The following is a 19,530-nucleotide window of genomic DNA, read 5'->3' as shown; positions in this document are numbered from 1 at the left end:
CTTCGGCAAAAAAAGGTAAATGGCAAACCATGAACTAACAAATTCCACTCCTGCACCACCTTCAGTCGAATGTCAGGCATGGGCAGCATGTTCGTGAAGGACTTGGGCAAAAAACGGTGAATTGCAAACCATGAACCAATAAATTCCACAATCCTGTGCCACCTTCAGTCGATCAGGTATTGACAGACGGTTAGTGAAGAACGTGGGCAAAAAAACCCCCCAAAAAACTCACTTGCTGCAGCTGAATGTTTCTATGCCCAATCAATGCCGAAGCTGCAAATGGCGAAATCCACAAATGTCACGGGTGGAAACCCACACATTTCCTTTAAACTCAATCTCTATAAACTCAATCTCAATCTCTATTTTCATATCCACCCAAAAAGGGCAGATATGAAACACTTAGAAACTTAGACGGACACTCGTTTTATAATATAGATATACATGAAAACAAAAACGTCATATGATTAGCCGAAACTTTTCATGCTGTACTTCTCAAGGTAAGTCACATCAAGAGAAAGAAGGAAGTGAAAGTGTGCATATATATAAGCATGTCTATGTAAGATAGACACTGATTGGTTCATCAGTCATGGCATAATTGGTAATCTGAACACATTGGTTGGCTGGGTCACCACAATCTCTGGCTGTGGTGAGTTGCAGGTGCCTGCCATATAAAAATCATTCTTTCAACCAGTTTGAACAGAGAAAAGGACTCATTCTGCTGTTTTTTGTCACTGTGTGTACCACAATGAGCATGGAGAAAAGAAAGAAAACCAGAGAATTGTCTGAGGATGTCAGACACAAGATTGTAGCCAAGCATGGACAATCTCAATGCTACAACTCCATCTCCCGAGACCTTGATGTTCCTGTGTCCACTGTACGCAATGTTATCAGGAAGTTTAACGCCCATGGCACTGTAGCCAACCTCCATGGACGTGGCCGCAAGAGAAAACTTGATCGAAAATTGCAGCGAAGGATTGTTCAAATGGTGGAGAAACCACCTCGATCAACTGCCAAACAGATTCAAGCTGACCTTCAGACACAAGGTATGACAGTTTAAACTCGCACCATCCCTCGCCAACTCAATGAAAGGGGTTTCTATGATAGGATACCCAGGAGGAACCCATTGCTGAGAGAAAGAGACATAAGAAAGCCTGACTGGAGTTTTTTAAAACACACCTGAACAAGCCAAAATCCTTCTGGGAAAATGTCCTGTGGACAGATGAGACCAAATTAGAGGTTTTTGGTAAAGCACATCATCTCTATGTTTACAAAAAACAAAATGAAGCCTTCAAACAAAAGAACACCTTCCTTACAGTTAAACATGGAGGAGATTCAGTGATGTTTTGGGGTTTCTGTGCTGCTTCTGGCACTGGTTGCCTTGAATGTGTGCATGGCATCATCAAATCAGGAGATTACAAAGGCATTTTGGAGCACAATGTTCAACCTAGTGTCAGAAAGCTGGGTCTCCATCGAAGGTCATGTGTCTTGCAGCAGGACAATGATCCAAAACACACTTCAAAAAGCACCCAGGAATGGTTCAAGACAAAACGCTGGACTGTTGTGAAGTGGCCAGCAATGAGCCCAGATATAAATCCTATTGTACACCTGTGGGGAGATCTGAAAACAGCAGTTAGGAGAAGGTACCCTTCAAATCTGGGAGAACTGGAGCAGTTTGCACAAGAAGAGTGGGCCAAACTGCCAGTAGTGAGGTGTAGGAAGGTCATTCATGGTTATCGGAAGTGCTTGACTGTAGTTATTTTGTCCAAAGTCTGTGCTACCAAATATCAGGTCAAGGGTGTCAATAATTTTGTCAATGCCATTTCTTTTTATTTTCTGATTTCAAAGGATATATTAAGTTCTGAATCAAAAACAAAGGTTCTGCAATATTAACAGTGAAATAAAGAATTGTGGAGAAAAAAATACTTTTGTCATTTCAATATATATTTAGAGAAAATTGTGAGTTATTTGAAAACAGTGCAAGGGTGCCAATATTTTTGGCCACGACTGTAGGACCTCCTACCCATTGCGACTTTTTTTTTTTTTTTTAAAGAAAGCTCCATAATAATTGTCTGTTTCAACCCCTGCGCATCGTAAGAGGCGACCAAGGGTTGGCGTCAGGAAGGGCATCCGGCCATAAAAACATTGCCTCAAACAGGGAACCATGATTGTCATGGGGCCCGCAAGGCTAACCCCCGCTCTAGCGGGGAAAATGGCCTTAAAACGGTCATTCATTCATTCATATTCAATCGATCCAAAAAAGTCTGTTTTCTGTAGGCATGGCTTGCAGGGTGTTTCACAAAGCAAGAGTAACCGGCCTTGACCTCACTTCACTCGGCCTGAGCTGAATAATTTTTTAGGGTGGGGGTTAATCGTTTGAGTCAGGGGGATCAACGACCATTGAAGTGGATGATTGGCGAGGGTTAGATTAGTGGAAGCGTTCACACCAGCGCGGATTCTATCCTCACTTGAATAGTGCATATGGTGGACTCGTTCACCCGATTCGAATCACTGCACTCGTCCCACCACACAACTGGTCTAAATCACGATTTTTTTTTTCTGCTAATGTCATCACCTTACGGGATTTATTCACCAAACTACCACTTGGAGAGGCTTGACATATTTGTGCCATACTGTATTGAAGGTTACAGTATGTGGCGACATTACGTTGAGTTAAGGAAAACTCCTCAGCACAAACTCACTCGACCGTAGCGCAATGCAGACTAAAAACAGCATGGGTGGTAGAAGATGGCGGGAGACATCACCTCTGCGCATCACATGGTCACAGCGCATATAATCAAATTTTACGTGCGTTCAGGAAATAAGCGATGCATTTATTATTCCCACGTGTATAAACGAATCCGCATTGTGAAGACCCACGTTGAAGAGGGTTTACAGTATTAAGATAAAAGGTGTTGGAATTCTCCCTCTGAAGTCGTGTAGGTGTGACTTATAAACAAGCGAGTAAACTCCTGCACAAAATTTCATTATATATTTTTTCTTGTGAGCTCAAAGTTGAACTCGTACGAGACGTTCACAATATGAAACTCTGTGCCAAATTTGACAATTCTAGCTGCCCTGGTCCAGTTATTCTGCTGATAAATTGATAAACGCAGACAGGATCATTGCAATACACCCGCGCCTGGCCGACGGCCACAGTAAGAGCAACAATGCAAATCTAGTGCAATAGCAGGAAGGAGCAGGACAGAATAAAACGCAGAGACCTGTGCTGGTGGCATGGTGCCACCTTGTAAAGCTTGCTGAAGTGCTTGTGTGAAGAGGTCTGGCCGAATAGTTGCACCTGACGTTGAGGCCTGTGAGAATCCAGAGAATGGAACATGTGGTGTCTCACATATGATGGTAAGAGTGAAAGCAACTGGTGAGGCAATGTGACTGCAAGATAAAAGGGTGAATGGATTCGAAAGAAATCTTAAATTGCTGGAGTGAAGGTAAAAATCAGAAAAGAATATCAGTGAACACGTGTGGCTGTGGAGAACAAGTCATTGAATTAGGATGTAGGAGGAATCAAAATGTTGTTTTGCACCTGAATTCCAGACGTAGGTGTGTTTCCGCTGCTGCCTGGTGTGCTTGCCATGGCCAAGGCCGAGGCGAGCTCGCTATGAGTGATGGGTCTCGGACCGGATAAGCCAGCGTAGCGCAGCGTGTCAGGGCGTGGTGGAGTGGTGGCTAGAGCAACCTGCAGCACCCAGGAAGTCAAAAATTACTTTTCATTGATGAGGTTCTGGAAATTCATTGCCGTTCTAGTTTAAAGGTTACATGTCATTCTCAAACTCAAGGGTAGAAACTTTTTTTATCACAATAAAGAGAGGCTCCAGCTACTTTGTACTTGTGTATTTTTACTGAAATTGGTACGGCAAGTACTCGGTTTTTTTTTTCCATCACAACTGGTTGAACCATAGACTTTTTTTGCAACCATGGTGGGTTCCTTATGAAGGCCGACACAGCTTTTCCAAATCTTACTATAATTCACTAAATGTCCGTCTGTCCGTTCAAAGGTACCGCAAAAAAGGCTGAACCGATCGCAACGATATTTTGGGTGGGTAATCCTGGGACCCCCCTGGAGAAAAATAGGCTATATTGTTTTTCCAATTTTGGCTTTGGTCTCCATCATTTTATTTAAGGTTTGGACTCCCGCATAACTAACCCCCGCAAGGCTAAACCCCGCTCTAGCGGGGAAAATGGCCTTAAAACGATCATTCATTCATTCATTCATTCACTCCCGCATAACGTTATTTTCCCGGGTACCGCACAAACGGCTGCGCCGATCGCAACCTGACGAATGAAAACACACAGTTAGAAATAATTACCTCGGACAAAGACCTTTTATAAGGACATGGGTTGAGTCCCTGCTTGAGAGAATGCCAACCCACTCCCCACCATCACGGTCGTTACTCCAACTCACAATCCCACGAGATATGCGGAAAGGACGACCCAAAACCAATTATCTTCTTTTTGATTGGTATATAAACATCATTAAAAGTAAATAAAGACCTCGGCCAAAGTTCAAACGACGTGGGTTTAATCTCTACATGAGAGAATTCCACAGAGCTATTTGGATGTATAAGCTAACAGATCGCTGTCTCCACGATCTTTCCAAGGCCGTAACACCTATCGGCTCAAAATCCTTTTAACTGTTGACTTGGTAATTTTTACAATGAAGGAAACATTAACAATGTTGTTAAAAGTTTATTTTGTGATTAATTTGTGATTGAAGTTATGCTGTTTGGAATGAAAAAAAGAGATATCGAGTTCAAGTGAATGACAAAATGCTGTGATGGTTTCTACTTTCTAAACGTGAAATTCACGGATCGCCATATGCAGATTCGCCATGGTCCCACGATCGATGTTTCTATACGTGAACGTACCCATTTGTTTGCGTACGGGTACGTTTTTCCTGGAAGTTCTTCACGAACTTGCTGTCCATGTCTGACGTGCGACTGAAGGTGCTACAGGAATGTGGAATTTATTGGTTTCATGCTTTAGCATTCGCCGTATCTGCATTGTCTGTTTGCTTCTGGCCTCCCACCCGTGCATAGCACGGGTACCTTACCAGTAACATTTAATACCATAAAGGCGCTGACATGAATTGCTTCCTGTGGTTCTCATTTAGTGATAATAAGATCATTGAAAAACTCAGAAACAAGATCAATGAAATAGCAGTACTCCATTAGTGGAGTTCAACGTACTGATCCATTGATAGAGTTCAAGATACTGATACATTAATGGAGTACTGCTGTCTCATAAATGGGGTTTACATTTTCTACAGTTCTTTGAAAAAGCTGCGTCGGCCTTAATAAGAAACCTCTGATAACTGTACAAACCAAAACATGTGCCTCATACAGCAATGCAAATAAACCGACACCACGTTTTTCTGTTATCCCATTTCATTTAGGAGGCATTTGCGTTAATTTTAACTAACAGGCACATTGAGTCAATTTTACATGTTTATAACATGTCTAAAGAAACCTAGACCATTTTATAGGTGTAACATGTAGACTGGGGGCATAATGTAGATCGCAGACTTGAAGCACTATGGTCCGCTCTGAACCTGGAAGATCGGTAGTTCAATTCTGACTCTGGCCGAGTCATACCAAAGACTTAAAAACATTTTCTAGAGTCAGCAAATTTCTACATTACAAATCATTCAGCAAGTTACAAGAACCTTGTGAAGTTTGTATGCTTGTCATTTAAAAAACGGAAGATGGATACATCTGAATTAACCCTTCCTTGTGATCACTTTCTTTTTCTCTCCCTCACCGAAGAGCAAACTGATGGAGGGTATGATCTGACAGTATGGCAGCGAGACAATTCTTGGACAACAAGCAAGAAAATGAACGAACAGGAAAAAGAGGAAAGAGATGGATAGATAGATAAGAAACACTGCAACCTATAAGTAACAGGGTTGGATTAGTTGGAGTTTTGTAAAAAAAAATTGTGGGCAAGGATGGGGATAGTGATGCACCACCTGCTTGAATCCCTGGAAGAGTGGCGCTGGAATGGCGATATAGCACAGGTGCTGGTTGGAGTGTGGTTCCACACACAGGAGAAGTGAAAAACAAAAGAGTTGGCATGTGCACTCATGAAAGTTTAACCAAGAGTTTAACCTGCCCTCTCTCCACCACACCCCCAGGAGTACCTCTGGCTATGGCCTCCCCTTCGCTCCCACATTTTGTTCATGTGTTCTGTACCGTCCTCCAAACAGTGATGAATCCATTTACATCTCGCTATCTGACAACATGGACCAACTTCTATCCGCTCATCCCAACTCTCTCTCTTCCTCAAATGGGGCAACTTCAACTGTCATCATGCCAGCTGGCTGGATGTGGGTACCTCTCTCACCAGCCAAGGAACCTCAGCAAAGGACTTCTGCGACTCATTGGGACTGACATAATCTGGCAACTTCCCGAACCGGATCTCAATCAATGGAGCATCCTCTCTTCTAGACTTGGTTATGACCAACTTCCCTGCAAATGTCTGCTGCTCTTCCTCTGCTCCAATCGGTTCTTCTGATCATGTGCTTGTTAAAGTGGACATCTCTCTGGCCATTCTCAGAGAGCCTCCTCAGCATCGACGAGTCTGGCATTTCACTCAGGCTGACTGGCATGGTCTTCAAGCAACCAACAATCATCTGGACTGGTCTCCCATCCCTACTGCCTCTGACATCAACTCATCCTCGAAATTCTTCCAAAGCAAACTGCTCTCTCTCTCATGCACAGATTTATCCCATCTCGTCTTCAGTTGTCTTACCCTTCCTCCCATCCATGGTACACTGAATCTTGTGGTGAGGCAGTTGCTCTGAAACAACTTGCCTTCGCCTCATGGAAGGCAAATCCAACGGAAGGTAATCTCAGTTCCTTTCACAAAGCTCGGAACAAGTGTGTGTCCACCCTCAGGAGAGCCAGGAAGCAATATCTCTCTACTCTCAAGACTGAACTCTCAATCCTGTCTCCCTTCTTCAAACCAACTTCTGTCCTGGAAGTCCTTGGTCTCCTTGTGTTTTATACCTCTCCCCCCCCACCCCCCCACCCCCTCTCCCTCCCACGCTTCTCCCTGCTCTCAGGTGTTGTGTTTGTGTGCTTCCCCTCCTCTCCCCATCTTGTCTTCCGCTCCCTCTTTTTGTATGTTTTGTTTGTCTGGTTGATTTGTTTGTGAAATAAATGTTAGCTCTTTCACGAGCCTCGATTCAGTATACAAAAAAAAAAAAAAAAAAAAAATCTGTTTCTGGTGTTTGTTCCGCTTCCATCCCCTCCCTTACCTCAAACGGCTGCAGAGCGGACATTGTCCAGGAAAAGGCTGAATGCCTCAACTCTGTGTTTGCCTCAAAAGATTGTGTCCAAAACCCATCTCTCTCTGTGCCCACCTTACCCAGTCAAACCCAGCTGCTCCTGCACTCTGTGTCCTCTCCCGACAAGGTGGAGAGGTTTCTGTCAAACCTAGACTCTGATTCTGCAACTGGACAAGACGGCATCAGCCCACGGGTCCTAAAATCGTGCTCTGCCACTCCATCTCACCCTCTCTCTGTTCTCTTCATCCTCTCTTTTGCTCAAGGTCACCTGCCATAGGCTTGGAAATCAACCATTACCGCGTTACACAAAAAGGTGCAAAACAGATCCTTGCAACTACAGACCAATCAGCCTGCTCCCAATAATCAGCAAAGCCACGGAATCCATCATCGCTTCTGAAATTAAATCCTTCCTCTTCCCCAATGGCTTGATATCGGATCATCAATTTGGATTCAGACAAGGCCACTCTACTCTGGACATGCTGCTTCTGCCATCTCAACAATGGATGGAGGTCCTCAATGCCAAACAGGATATCAGAGCCCTTTCCCTTCACATATATCGTGCCTTCGATACGGCCTGGCACACCGCCCTGCTCACCAAACTATCCTCTTAAGGCATCCATGGTAACATCCACGCATGGCTTGAGGACTTCCTCTCAGGTTGCAATCAACATGTGGCCCTGAATGGAATTATCTCATCTCCCCTTCCTGTCCAGGCTGGAGTTCCTTAAGGAAGTGTTCTGGGCCCTGTGCTTTTTCTGGTCTTCATCAATCATCTCTCCGACTCTCTGGAAAATCCTCTCTCGTTGCTGATTACTCCATTCTCTGCCACTCCATATCTCAACTCTCAGATCGGAAGACAGCAGCCTCTTCACTCTCTGCAGACCTGGAAAAAAAAATCACAAACTGGTCAAACAAGTGGAACATGTCTTTCAATCCTGACAAATCTCACACTCTCACGATGTCTCTCCGAAAAGACCGTATGGAAAACCCTCCCATCTACTTTGTCAACAATCCTCTCCAAGAAGTTCTGTCACTCAATCTTTTGGATCTCACTATCTGCCATGATCTTTCCTGGGAAATCCACATTTCCAACCTGGCCTACAAAGCCAGTCGCCGAATGGGCATCCTCTGTCATGTGAAATCCTTTCTGGGCTCTTCTGAGCTCCTCACCACTTACAAAGCTTTCATCCGCAGCTTGATGGAATACTGCTCTCCCCTCTGGGCTGGTGCCCCTGCCTCACACCTTGCTCGGCTTCAAGCTGTTGAAACCAAAGCTTTCAAAATCATTGGTATCTCCAGCGATGAAGATGATTCTGAGGGCCTTTCTCTCTCTCACCACAGGGAGGGTGGTGGTCTTTCTGTCTTCTACAGACTCCTCTGCGGCCTAGCTCCCCCTGCTCTGTCCCCCAAATATTCCTTCAGGACACACAAGATCTGCCAAAAACCCTCTTCCATTGAAACTGCCAAAATCAAGACTCTCTGCTCACCTTCACTCTTTCATTCCTCTTTCTTTTTTCCCCACATCTGGAACAAACTTCCACACACACTGTCTTCAATCCCTCTCCTCCCTGTCTTTAAAACAGCTGTTCACCACTATCTCTTATCTTCCCCCATCCAAAACCTTGATATTTTCTACCCCTATTAAAACACCCCATATCCACCTCTTTCAATCTCAGACTTCTTTCCTGGAATTCCTAGTAGTGTCAAATTGTTTTATACCGTGTCCCACCTCCCTTCCTCCCTCAGCCCTCTCCCTTCCACAGATCTACCGACGTCCCTGTTCTCTGCTGTTGTTGTGCTTGTAATGCTTTCCTCTCCCTCCCCCTCTCGTCTCCCACTCCCTTTATATGCCTGTGCATGTTTTTGTGTTTAATGTGTTTGCTCTTACACAAGCTTCGACTCTGTATACAAAATAAAATAAAAAAGAGAAAAAAAAACTTTTAACCAGGTTTTCTGGAAGAAAATGTAATTGCTGGAGTTTTTTTGGCAGGGCTGATATTTTTTTGGACGGGGGATTGATGGAGAGCTAAATCAGAGATTGATGATGGAGATTGTATTGAAATATTAAATTTATGAAATCATAGGTCACATGGTTTGGCAGCCATATTGTATTTAACCTAAAACCTTAAAAAATTCTTCTTCCAAACCACCAAATTGATTGACTCAAAACTTTACGTATGTCATTGACTAGGCATGGCGATTAAAAGATGACCACAAAAACGTCATTGGTCACGTGGTTTGGCAGTCATCTTGGATAGCAAAATGAACCTTATCCACTCAACACGAAAGTTCACAAACGTGATCCCCTTCCCATACATATGCAGAGTGTACATTTGTAAGGTCATATGTCACGTGGTGTCGCAGCCATATTATCTTGAAACAACAACAGGCATTTTAAGGCCATTTTCCCTGCCAGAGCGGGGGTTAGCCTTGCAGCCCCCATGATAATCTTCTCCATCTCCCCTTGTTAACCCCCTTGCCCGCATTTCTTCTTCGACCATCTTCAGCCAAGTCTTTCTCGGTCTTCCCCGTCCTCTACTTCCTTCTACATTCATTTCCATCGCTCTTCTCAACCAGTCACTTTCATCCTTCAACACATCACCAAACCATCTCAAACTGTTTCTCTTCACAGCATCCATCACAGGCTCTATTCCCATCATCTTTCGCAATTCATCATTTGTCTTCCTCTCTCTCAACGATACTCCACACATCCACCGAACCATTCGCATTTCCACCTTTTCCAGCCTTCGTTGCTGCTCTACGTTCATTACCCATGTCTCGCCCCCATAAATCATAACACTTCTCACACATGCAACATACACATTTCCCTTCAGCTTCAACGACACTCCCCTCCTCGTCAGCACGCCACTCAGTTCCCGAAACTTCTTCCATGCACATCTCACTCTAGCAACCGTTGCCGAACCTGATCCACCTTCTCCATTCAGCATGTCACCGAGGTAACAAAATGTTTTCACACCTTCCAGCTTCATGCCGTCTCCAAGATCCAACTCAACATTTCCTCCATCTGCAGCTCCCTCTGTGCACACCTTACACTTGAATGTAGCTACCACACTGGTTAATCACCCTCTCAGACCACTACATTTTTGATGAACCCACTCAGCGCACATTGTACATTGAATGGAATTCACTCCGACACCCTTCCTGCACACAGCACACGGCCACTTCCCAGTTCTTTCCACCTCACCACATGCTTTACCACTTGCCATCACCTTCGTTTTTCTGATATTCACCTTCAGACCTTTTGTCTCCATACATTCCTTCCACTTGTTCATCTTCTCCTTCAGTCCATCCATACTTTCTGCAATCAACACCAGATCATCTGCACACAACAACTCCCACGGTAAACCCTCCTTTATGTTCCGAGCCAGCACCTCCATCACAGCTACAAATAGGAGTGGACTTAGTACCGACCCCTGATGCACTTCCACCTTCACCTCAAACTCACCACTGTTCACGTCCTTCGTCCTTACAGCTGTGCACGCTCTTTTGAACATTGCCATCACTACTCTGATCAACCATTCCTCCACTCCTAACTTCCTCAATGCCCATGTCAATCCTTTGCGTGGAACCCTATCGAATGCTTTCTCCAGATCAACAAACCCAAGAAACAACTTCTTCCTCTTCTCCATGTACTTCTTCTGCAACTGATCGGTCAACAACATGTACTTCTCCATATTATCTTGAAAACCGATAATTTAAAAAAAAATCCCTTCTCTGAAACCGCTTCACAGATCGATGTGAAACCTGTCATGGCTGGTGAAAATGTGATACTTGAAAACAGCTGAAGGGATTTAAATCAAACTTGTTTATTTTTCGAACAGTGAACGAGGGCATCTACCCATTGTGGGACTATGCGGAGGCATATTGGCGACACAGTCGCATTGCTCTAGTTTTGAAAGTTACGTCTCGTGCTGTCACGAGTCCGTTGTATTGAAATTTATAATAATATACAACCAAATGTGGCATGAAAACGTTTTTGGTGCCCCATCCACGTTCTCGCTTGGCCCCGTCAACCTCACCCCAAGCCCCCAATCACTATTGCCTTACTACCACTAATCATGCATGTGTGCAATGCAATTACTGAAGTATGTGTGATACTGCAGGAGTAAGTGCAAATTAATCATTTGTTGACCACTTGGTACTCGACTTCCCCATGTGTGGTGCCAGTAATTGTGCTGCAAAGATGGTTGCCCTACAACAAGAGCACTGTTACAGAGCAGCGAAGATTCATCAGGTTTTTGCTTCGTGAAAGTGTCAAACCATCACATTAATTGGAGAATAACCACAATATGTTACAAACCATACGTTGTGAAAAACGTGTACTAATGATATAAACGGTTTCTAAAAGAACGAATGAGTGTGTGCAATTAACGATGGCCTTGCGAACCGGTATATTCCATTACAGATGACTCATCCGTCATCGTGCGTGTCCTTTTCAAAACCATCCGTACACATTTTTCCATGACATACTGTATTGTGCAGTCATGCCTCCAAGAATGTCACATGGGCATAACACCTTCACCACGTTAAAATTTGATGAATCCTCACTGCTCCACGATTTATAGCAACACAGACAGAGAAGTTGGGCACCAAGTGGTCAACAAATGACTCATACTTGCCCATGCACAATCATACATGATACAATTGGCACAAAAAAAAAAAAAAAAAACCTTTGGAGGCCATTTTTCCCTGCAAGCGGGGGTTGGCCTTTTTCGGGGACCGTGGTTGTTGTTGTTTTTTTTGGTCCCCTTTTTGAAGCAATGTTTTACGGCCGGATGCCCTTCCTGCCACCAACCCTTTTTGTCGCCTTTTTACGACAAACAGGGAATTAGCAGTGAACTGGTACTCAATTTGCCGACCTCGGAAGGATGACAGGCTGAGTCAACCCCCCTGGCGTTAATTCAGCGATCGACCGGGATTCGAACCCAGGATCCTAGGATCCTAAGCCGGCACCCTAGCCGCTAGCCCAGCACCAGACTAATAATTGGCACAATTAGTGACAGTTGTTGTGGAAAACCATTCAGGTCCGCACAACTTTTAGTCCAACGGTTTGGTTTAATTGCATTTAGATCATCACATCATTCCTGTAAGTAGAAATACACAATAAGCATACGATGCGACATCTCATAAAGCCATTCATATCAGTCAATGCAAGCAAGCTAGATATTCTATAAAGGCGTACCATTAACGAGGCTACCGATGTAACATGTCACAAGGGAGAAGTCTCGGAGCACTGACACAGCAACGGGTCTTATAGTCACGCCCCTAGTGGGGACAACAATGACAGCGAGCAGCGAGCATCCCCACCCGGGTTCAGTACGGATACGATTTCACTACATTCACCCCCCCCCGTCAGAATTATACGGCCGCGTGGCTAAAAGCGAGTGAGCGTCAGCATGGGCGCGGAGTATTAGTCGGCCCAACCGTAGCGGGCCGGGCGGCGACTTTCTCTGCCAGCACGCGTTCGAAATTCCCCGGGTACGGCGTCTCGTAACCCTGTATCCCCGGTGTCAGAGGCGTCAACAGGGTCGGGTGATGAAGGGGGTAACGCCAAGTCGTCGGACCCGGGCAGTCTCGACGGGGGGAGGGTCGGTGGACTGTCGGCGATGGGAGCGTCGGGAGAGGTCATAGTCTCATAGACGGGTTCGACTGGTTCGTCCGATTCCCTACTAAGGTCGTCGACCCCGCAAGGGGCAAGATGACGAACGGAGACAGTAGTCTCACGACCATCAGACGTCATCACACGAGCATGCTCAGGATTAGCCTGGAGAATCTGCACTTTGTCCACAAGGGGGTCGTACTTGCTCGCGCGAACTGCCCGTTTAAGGTAGGCCGGCCCGGGCCCAGCGAGCCAACTGGGCAAAGACCGTATACACCCCGAGCTCCTGGGGTGGTGGAAAAGACGCTCGTGGGGAGTTTGGTTAGTTGCCGTACTCAGGAGTGCCCGGATTGAGTTCAACGCCGCAGGTAGCGACCAAGCCCATTTATCGAGGCCCCGGCCGTGGGTCCGGAGATGGAGCATGACGGCCCTCCAGATAATCCCGTTGAAGCGTTCGATCTGCCCATTAGCCTGGGGTCTATACGGCGTGGTGTAACTAGACGCAACGTTGTTTTGGAGCAGATAGCCGCGCACCTCCTGAGACAAGAAGACTGCACCCCGGTCGGTATGGACATAGGCCGGGTAACCGAACATTGAGAACAAGTTCTGTAAGCAACGCATCACCGTGGCAGCAGTCATGTCCGCGCACATATAAGCAAAGGGGAATCGTGAGTACTCATCAACGATAGTGAGCAGCTAGCGAGAGCCGCTCGACACCGGCAAAGGGCCCTTGAAATCCATCGCCAAGCGTTCCCACGGGCGTGTAGCCTTCACCAGAGTCCCCATAGGGGGGTTATAGAAACGCGGTTTGATTTCCGCGCAGATAGCGCAGTCGCGACAGATACGGCGGATATCGTCAATCGAGTAAGGGAGATTCCCACTCCGCACGAAATGAGCGAAACGCGTTACGCCGGGATGGCCCGCAGTAGCATGCAGCACCCGTAGGCCCTCCAACGAGGTGATACCAGCACATGTAGTGGGGCGCGATAAGGCATCGGCGGCCTGGTTATCCTTCCCTGGGCGATATTTGATGGTGTAACAGAAGTCGGCGAGTTCGATACGCCAGCGAGTGATTTTCTCGTTCTTAATGCGCTGGGCGTGTAAGGTGTCGTACATGAACGCAACGCTTTGCTGGTCCGTGATGATTTGGAAGCTCCGCCCGAGTAGGTACGGGCGCCATCGCCGAATAGACTCGACGATCGCATACGCTTCCTTTTCAACGGACGAGTGCCGCCGCTCAGCGGAGGTAAGAGTCCGTGAAAAGAAAGCCACGGGACGTCCCCCTTGGGAGAGGGTCGCCGCGATGGCCTGATCCGAGGCGTCACTTTCGAGGACGAACGAGCCGCTCTCGTCAATGGTTGCTACGGCGGCTCGGGCGATGTCGGTCTTAAGTCCTTCAAAGGCCGTCAATGCGGCCGAACTCAGGGGAAAGGTGTCGCAGGCCACAAGGGGGCGAAGTTTCGCGGAGAAATTTTGCACCCATTTGGAGTAATGGGCGAACAGCCCAAGGGCGCGTTTCAGGGAAGCCCGATCGCAGGGAGGGGCCATGTCGAGCAAAGGTCGCAGACGTTCCTTATCCGGAGAGACAGAGCCATGGGTCACGGTGTACCCCAGAAGATCTATGGTGCGTAGGGAGTATCGGCACTTATCCTCGTTCATAGTTAAGTGATACCGTTGCGCGACCTCAAGGAAGCGCTTCAGATTAGCGTCATGGTGCCCTTGGTCATATCCACAAACCGTAAGGTTATCGAGGTAGACGAAAACATCGGTTAAGTGCTCCCGCGCAACGAGGTCATCCATGGCCCTCTGGAAACAAGCGACCCCGTTCGTCACCCCAAAGGGCAATCGTGTAAATTGGTACAACCGCTGCCCCGACTCGAAAGCGGTATAGATACGATCCGCCCTAGAGATAGGGATCTGGTGGTACGCACTACGGAGATCGAGAGTACTATAGACCGAATACTGGGACACCTGTTGCACTAGCGCGTCCATCCCCGGAAGGGGGTAGGCATCCAGCTGTGTAAAGCGGTTAATCGTTTGGGAATAGTCGATTACCATGCGTTTGCGATGGGCCTCACTGCGCACCACTAAGACCTGGGCACGCCACGGTGACCTACTAGGTTCTATGATGCCGTCTTTCAAGAGCTGAGTCGTTTCGTCCGCAATGAATTGCATGTCCGCGCGGGAGTAGCGTCTCGATTTTACCGCGACAGGGGTACAGTCGGAGGTTAGATTGGGGAACAGCGAAAGCGGACGGACGTCCATTTGCGCTAGGGCGCACACCGTTAGCGCGTCGTCCGCCCCCACAACAAGAGTGTCAGGCCCACCGAACTCCATTACCAGACGTCCATGCAGCTTAAGAAAATCGTGTCCTAGCAGAATATCAGCACATAATGCGGGTAAAACCATAAGGTGTACATCAGGGAAAACCCGTCCCTTTAGCACTAGTTTCAATCGGCATTCCCCTTTTGTGCTAAGCCGGAGTCCCTGGGATGCCATGAAGATCCGTCGTGTAGACCGCCCGATCCGCCATCCATGCCTGAGCACAAGTCGCTGGTCGATAAAACTATCCGTAGATCCGGTGTCCACCAAGGCCTGAACACAATGGCCCTCAACCATAAGGGGAATAAGGGCTTGAGCCAGGCCAGACGAGGCAGCTGGGAGCGGGACTGAGCCCCCCGAATGGGTCGGACCAGCCTCGCGGGTGGATCCTACACCAGCAGCAGTTTTGCGATCGTGGCCGGAGTCTGCGTTGACCATGGGGAATCCATTATCGTCATCAGAGGGCTTTCCCCAGCATTCCGGTGTTTCGCGATTCAAAATCCGATGAGAAAAGGCCTCAGTAGTATTTGACATCGCCTTTTGACACTCCTGGCAGATAAAGGCTTCCGTTGTAGCCGAAATCGCCTTTTTCGTTTGGTCGCTTTGACAAAAGGCTTCCGTAGTATTCGAAATCGCCTTTTTCGTTTGGTCGCTTTGACAAAAGGCTTCCGTAGTAGTATTCGAAATCGCCTTTTTCGTTTGGTCGCTTTGACAAAAGGCTTCCGTAGTATTCGAAAGCTGTTTCTTCCCTTGCGTGGCTCGAGGTTTGGCCAAGGACGCGGCCTTTGTCCCCGATGGAGAATGAGACGGTGGTGGCTTTCCGGTGGCGCCAGTCAAGGTTGTCTGAGCGCCCAGCGGGCCGCAGCGAGGGGCCCTCCCCTTCGAAGACGGGTAAGGCGCTGGGCTCGTGGGTTCTGCTACAAGCCCGTTCAAGGTTGCCGCGCCTGCGCGACCGCGGCTGCGCGAGTCGAAGGGCCGCGAGCCGCGTGCCGATTTCTTGCACACTTTCGCGTAATGTCCCTTTAGCGAGCACAAATGGCAAATAGCGTCACGTGCCGGACACACGACTCGGGCATGACGAGGCCCTCCACAAAAAAAACATGCGGCCCCGCGCAAGGCCTTGGGTCTGCTGGTCGTAACGGCAGCTGTCAGGGTAGGGTCATCCTCCGGAGCATCCCGGAGTTCAGCAGGCGGATCCACGTCCTCGTCAGTGGTCCTCTCCGGCCGGGCGTGTAGTGAGGTGCCCGCCAAAAGGCGCGTGCGATCATAGGCGTTCGATTGCATCCGCGCTTCAGTATACACCGTCGCTTGCTCAACCGCCGTAGCGAAGGTCAGGTCGGTCTTCTCCAAGAGTTTGAGACGTAGTTCCTGAGAGGAGACCCCTGCTATGAAGGCATCTAAAAGTCGATCATCTTTAGCCTGCTCGGGAGTCCGTGGCTGGGCGCTGTCCAGCATGAGCTGCCGGAGCTCCTGGGCGTAATGATCCATAGGCTCGTTGGGTTGCTGCCGTCGCGTCTGCAGCAAATAACGCGCATACACAGGGCTTTTTTCTTTTATATAAAGCCGCTTGAGCTCCGCGACGGTAAGATCATACGTCGTGCATTGAGCGACCGCGTGGTAGACCCGGTAGTCGATTTTTGAGTGTAATATTGCCAGCTTCGCGGCAGGCGTCGGAGCGGTATCAGGCTCATTAAAGAGATGCTCCAGTTGCTTGAGCCAGTGCTTGAGTTGCAAGCCTCCGTCCGTGGCTTGTGGGTCGGCGCTGAAAATGGACACCGTCAACGTCTTGTTGCCAGCCATGTCAGCAGATCTAAATGCAATTAAGTGTTGTGGAAAACCATTCAGGTCCGCACAACTTTTAGTCCAACGGTTTGGTTTAATTGCATTTAGATCATCACATCATTCCTGTAAGTAGAAATACACAATAAGCATACGATGCGACATCTCATAAAGCCATTCATATCAGTCAATGCAAGCAAGCTAGATATTCTATAAAGGCGTACCATTAACGAGGCTACCGATGTAACATGTCACAAGGGAGAAGTCTCGGAGCACTGACACAGCAACGGGTCTTATAGTCACGCCCCTAGTGGGGACAACAATGACAGCGAGCAGCGAGCATCCCCACCCGGGTTCAGTACGGATACGATTTCACTACAACAGTGAAATTCACTTTATGCATTGAGTTGAAGCTTAAGTAAACCAAGTTTAATCGCCAAATTCAAGACCGATTTTTCAATTCCACAACTGAAAATAAATTATTATATCCGATTCCTATGATATCAAAGAATAGCACAACATAAGCACTTTTAAATTAGCGCTTTAAAATGAAGAGTTTTGAAAGCTTACCCTTGATTGCTCATCATCCTCTTCATCAGAAAGACCATCAAAAGAAAATCCTCCTAAAAGTGATATTAAAATCACAAATAAGACTAAGAGTTCTACAAATGTACAAATTACATGGAAGGAGCATACAAACAACAAATACTGGTAGATCAAATTGGGGGAAAATGGTAAATCCAAGTTGAGCACATCCCACGTGGCATTTTTCAACTGACAACTTCACTTGATCGTCTATTACTAGAAGTGTGTGTGTGTGTGTGTGTGTGTGTGTGTGTGTGTGTGTGTGTGTGTGTGTGTGTGTGTGTGTGTGTGTGTGTGTGTGTCGTTATTCCAAAGGGTTCCTGCCGTCGAATAATAATAAAAATGGTATTATATCGTTGGAAAGCTAATAATCGATTTACTTGGAACAAAAATTGTGTCCATTTAATCATGAAGGTGCCCGATTTAAAAGCCCGTGTTTCCAGGATCGAGGAAGAAGCAGCGTGGAGCTCGAGCTTCAACGTAGCAGTTCCTGCTGTCATAGAATAATAAAAATGGTACCGTTAAAAAGCTAATAATTAATCAATTTACTTGGTTGGAAAGCTAGTAATTAATTTACTACAAAAAAAATAATTGTTTCTGTTCACTCAAAGATGCCCGTTCTAGAAACCCCTCTTTCAAAGATTGAGGAAGAAGAAGAATGACCTCAAGCTTTCATGCAGCGGACCTAGCCGTTCCAACGATAACATTTATTATTCCACGAGAGCAGGAACCCTTTATAAGGAAGCGAATGGAGCACACAAATTTCTCGAAGCGAAATTAAATGTTTAAATTACATGGAAGGAGCATACAAAAATAACCACAGCCACGGTGACAACAATTACATGTTATAAAAGATCATTTGTCACACGTTTCACTTCATTTTACACCCTCATTGAGACTCAGATAGATATGCAATACAGTCGTGGCCAAAAATATTGGCACCATTGCACTTTTTTCAAATAATTGCACATTTCTTCCAGAAAATTGTTGAAATTAAAAAATATTTTGGTATCCACAGATGTATTTCTTTGCTTTGCTGTGGATCAAAAAAAAAAATTTGAAAGTACTAAATCTTAGCTTATTCCACACAGAAATCCTAAAATGGCCCGGACAATATTATTGGCACCTTTTCGAAGTTGTTAGAAATAATTACATTTCAAGCATGTGATTCTCCTTTACATTGGAAATGAACTCACCTGTGGTGAGTTGCAGGTGCCTGCAATATAAAAATCACTTATTCAACCAGTTTGAATTGAGAAAAGGAGTCATTCTGCTGTTTTGTGTCACTGTGTGTACCGCAATGAGCATGGATAAAATAAAGAAATCCAGAGAATTGTCTGAGAAGCTCAGACACAAGATTGTAGCCAAGCATGGACAATCCAGAGACCTTGATGTTCCTGTGTCCACCATACGCAATGTTATCAGGAGGTTTAAGACCCATGGCACTACAGCCAACCTCCCTGGCCGTGGCCGCAAGAGAAAACTTGATCGAAGATTGCAGTGAAGGTTTGTTCGAATGGTGGAGAAAGCACCTCGATCAACTGCCAAACAGATTCAAACTGACCTTTAGACACAAGGTACGACAGTTTCAACTTGCACCATGCTTCGCCAACTCGATGAAAGGGGGTTATATCATAGGAGACCGAGGTGGATCCCACTTCTAAGAAAACATGATTGGAGTTTGACAAAACAAAACTGAACAAGCCAAAATCCTTCTGGGAGAATGTCCTGTGGACAGATGAGACCAAATTAGAGCTTTTTGGTAAAGCACATCATCTCTATGTTTACAGAAAACAAAATGAAGCCTTCATAGAAAATAACACCTTCCCTAAAGTCAAACATGGAATAGGTTCAGTGATATGTTAGGGTTGCTGTGCTGCCTCTGGCACTGGGTACCTGGAATGTGTGCATGACATCATGA

At 46.5% G+C, this 19,530-nt stretch overlaps 1 protein-coding gene across 2 annotated transcripts in view; it reads right to left on the bottom strand.

Moving 5' to 3' along the window:
* Nucleotides 1-19,530, bottom strand: part of UBL7 (ubiquitin like 7) — a 97,027-nt gene that overhangs the window by 1,685 nt on the left and 75,812 nt on the right. For both annotated transcript variants that reach the window (XM_068106207.2, XM_068106206.2), the window contains exons 7-9: nucleotides 17,595-17,647; nucleotides 3,542-3,694; nucleotides 3,222-3,311 (exon numbers count right to left, since the gene is read on the bottom strand). In XM_068106207.2, the coding sequence (XP_067962308.2) occupies nucleotides 3,222-3,311; nucleotides 3,542-3,694; nucleotides 17,595-17,647 (296 nt within the window). The remainder of the gene's footprint in view (nucleotides 1-3,221; nucleotides 3,312-3,541; nucleotides 3,695-17,594; nucleotides 17,648-19,530) is intronic.

The sequence above is a fragment of the Myxine glutinosa genome, chromosome 2 (assembly GCF_964187855.1).
Source record: "Myxine glutinosa chromosome 2, kmMyxGlut1.1, whole genome shotgun sequence".
NCBI classification, from domain to species: domain Eukaryota; kingdom Metazoa; phylum Chordata; class Myxini; order Myxiniformes; family Myxinidae; genus Myxine; species Myxine glutinosa.
Note: the sequence above shows the minus strand (reverse complement) of the source record. Positions and strands in the feature narration are given on the sequence as shown.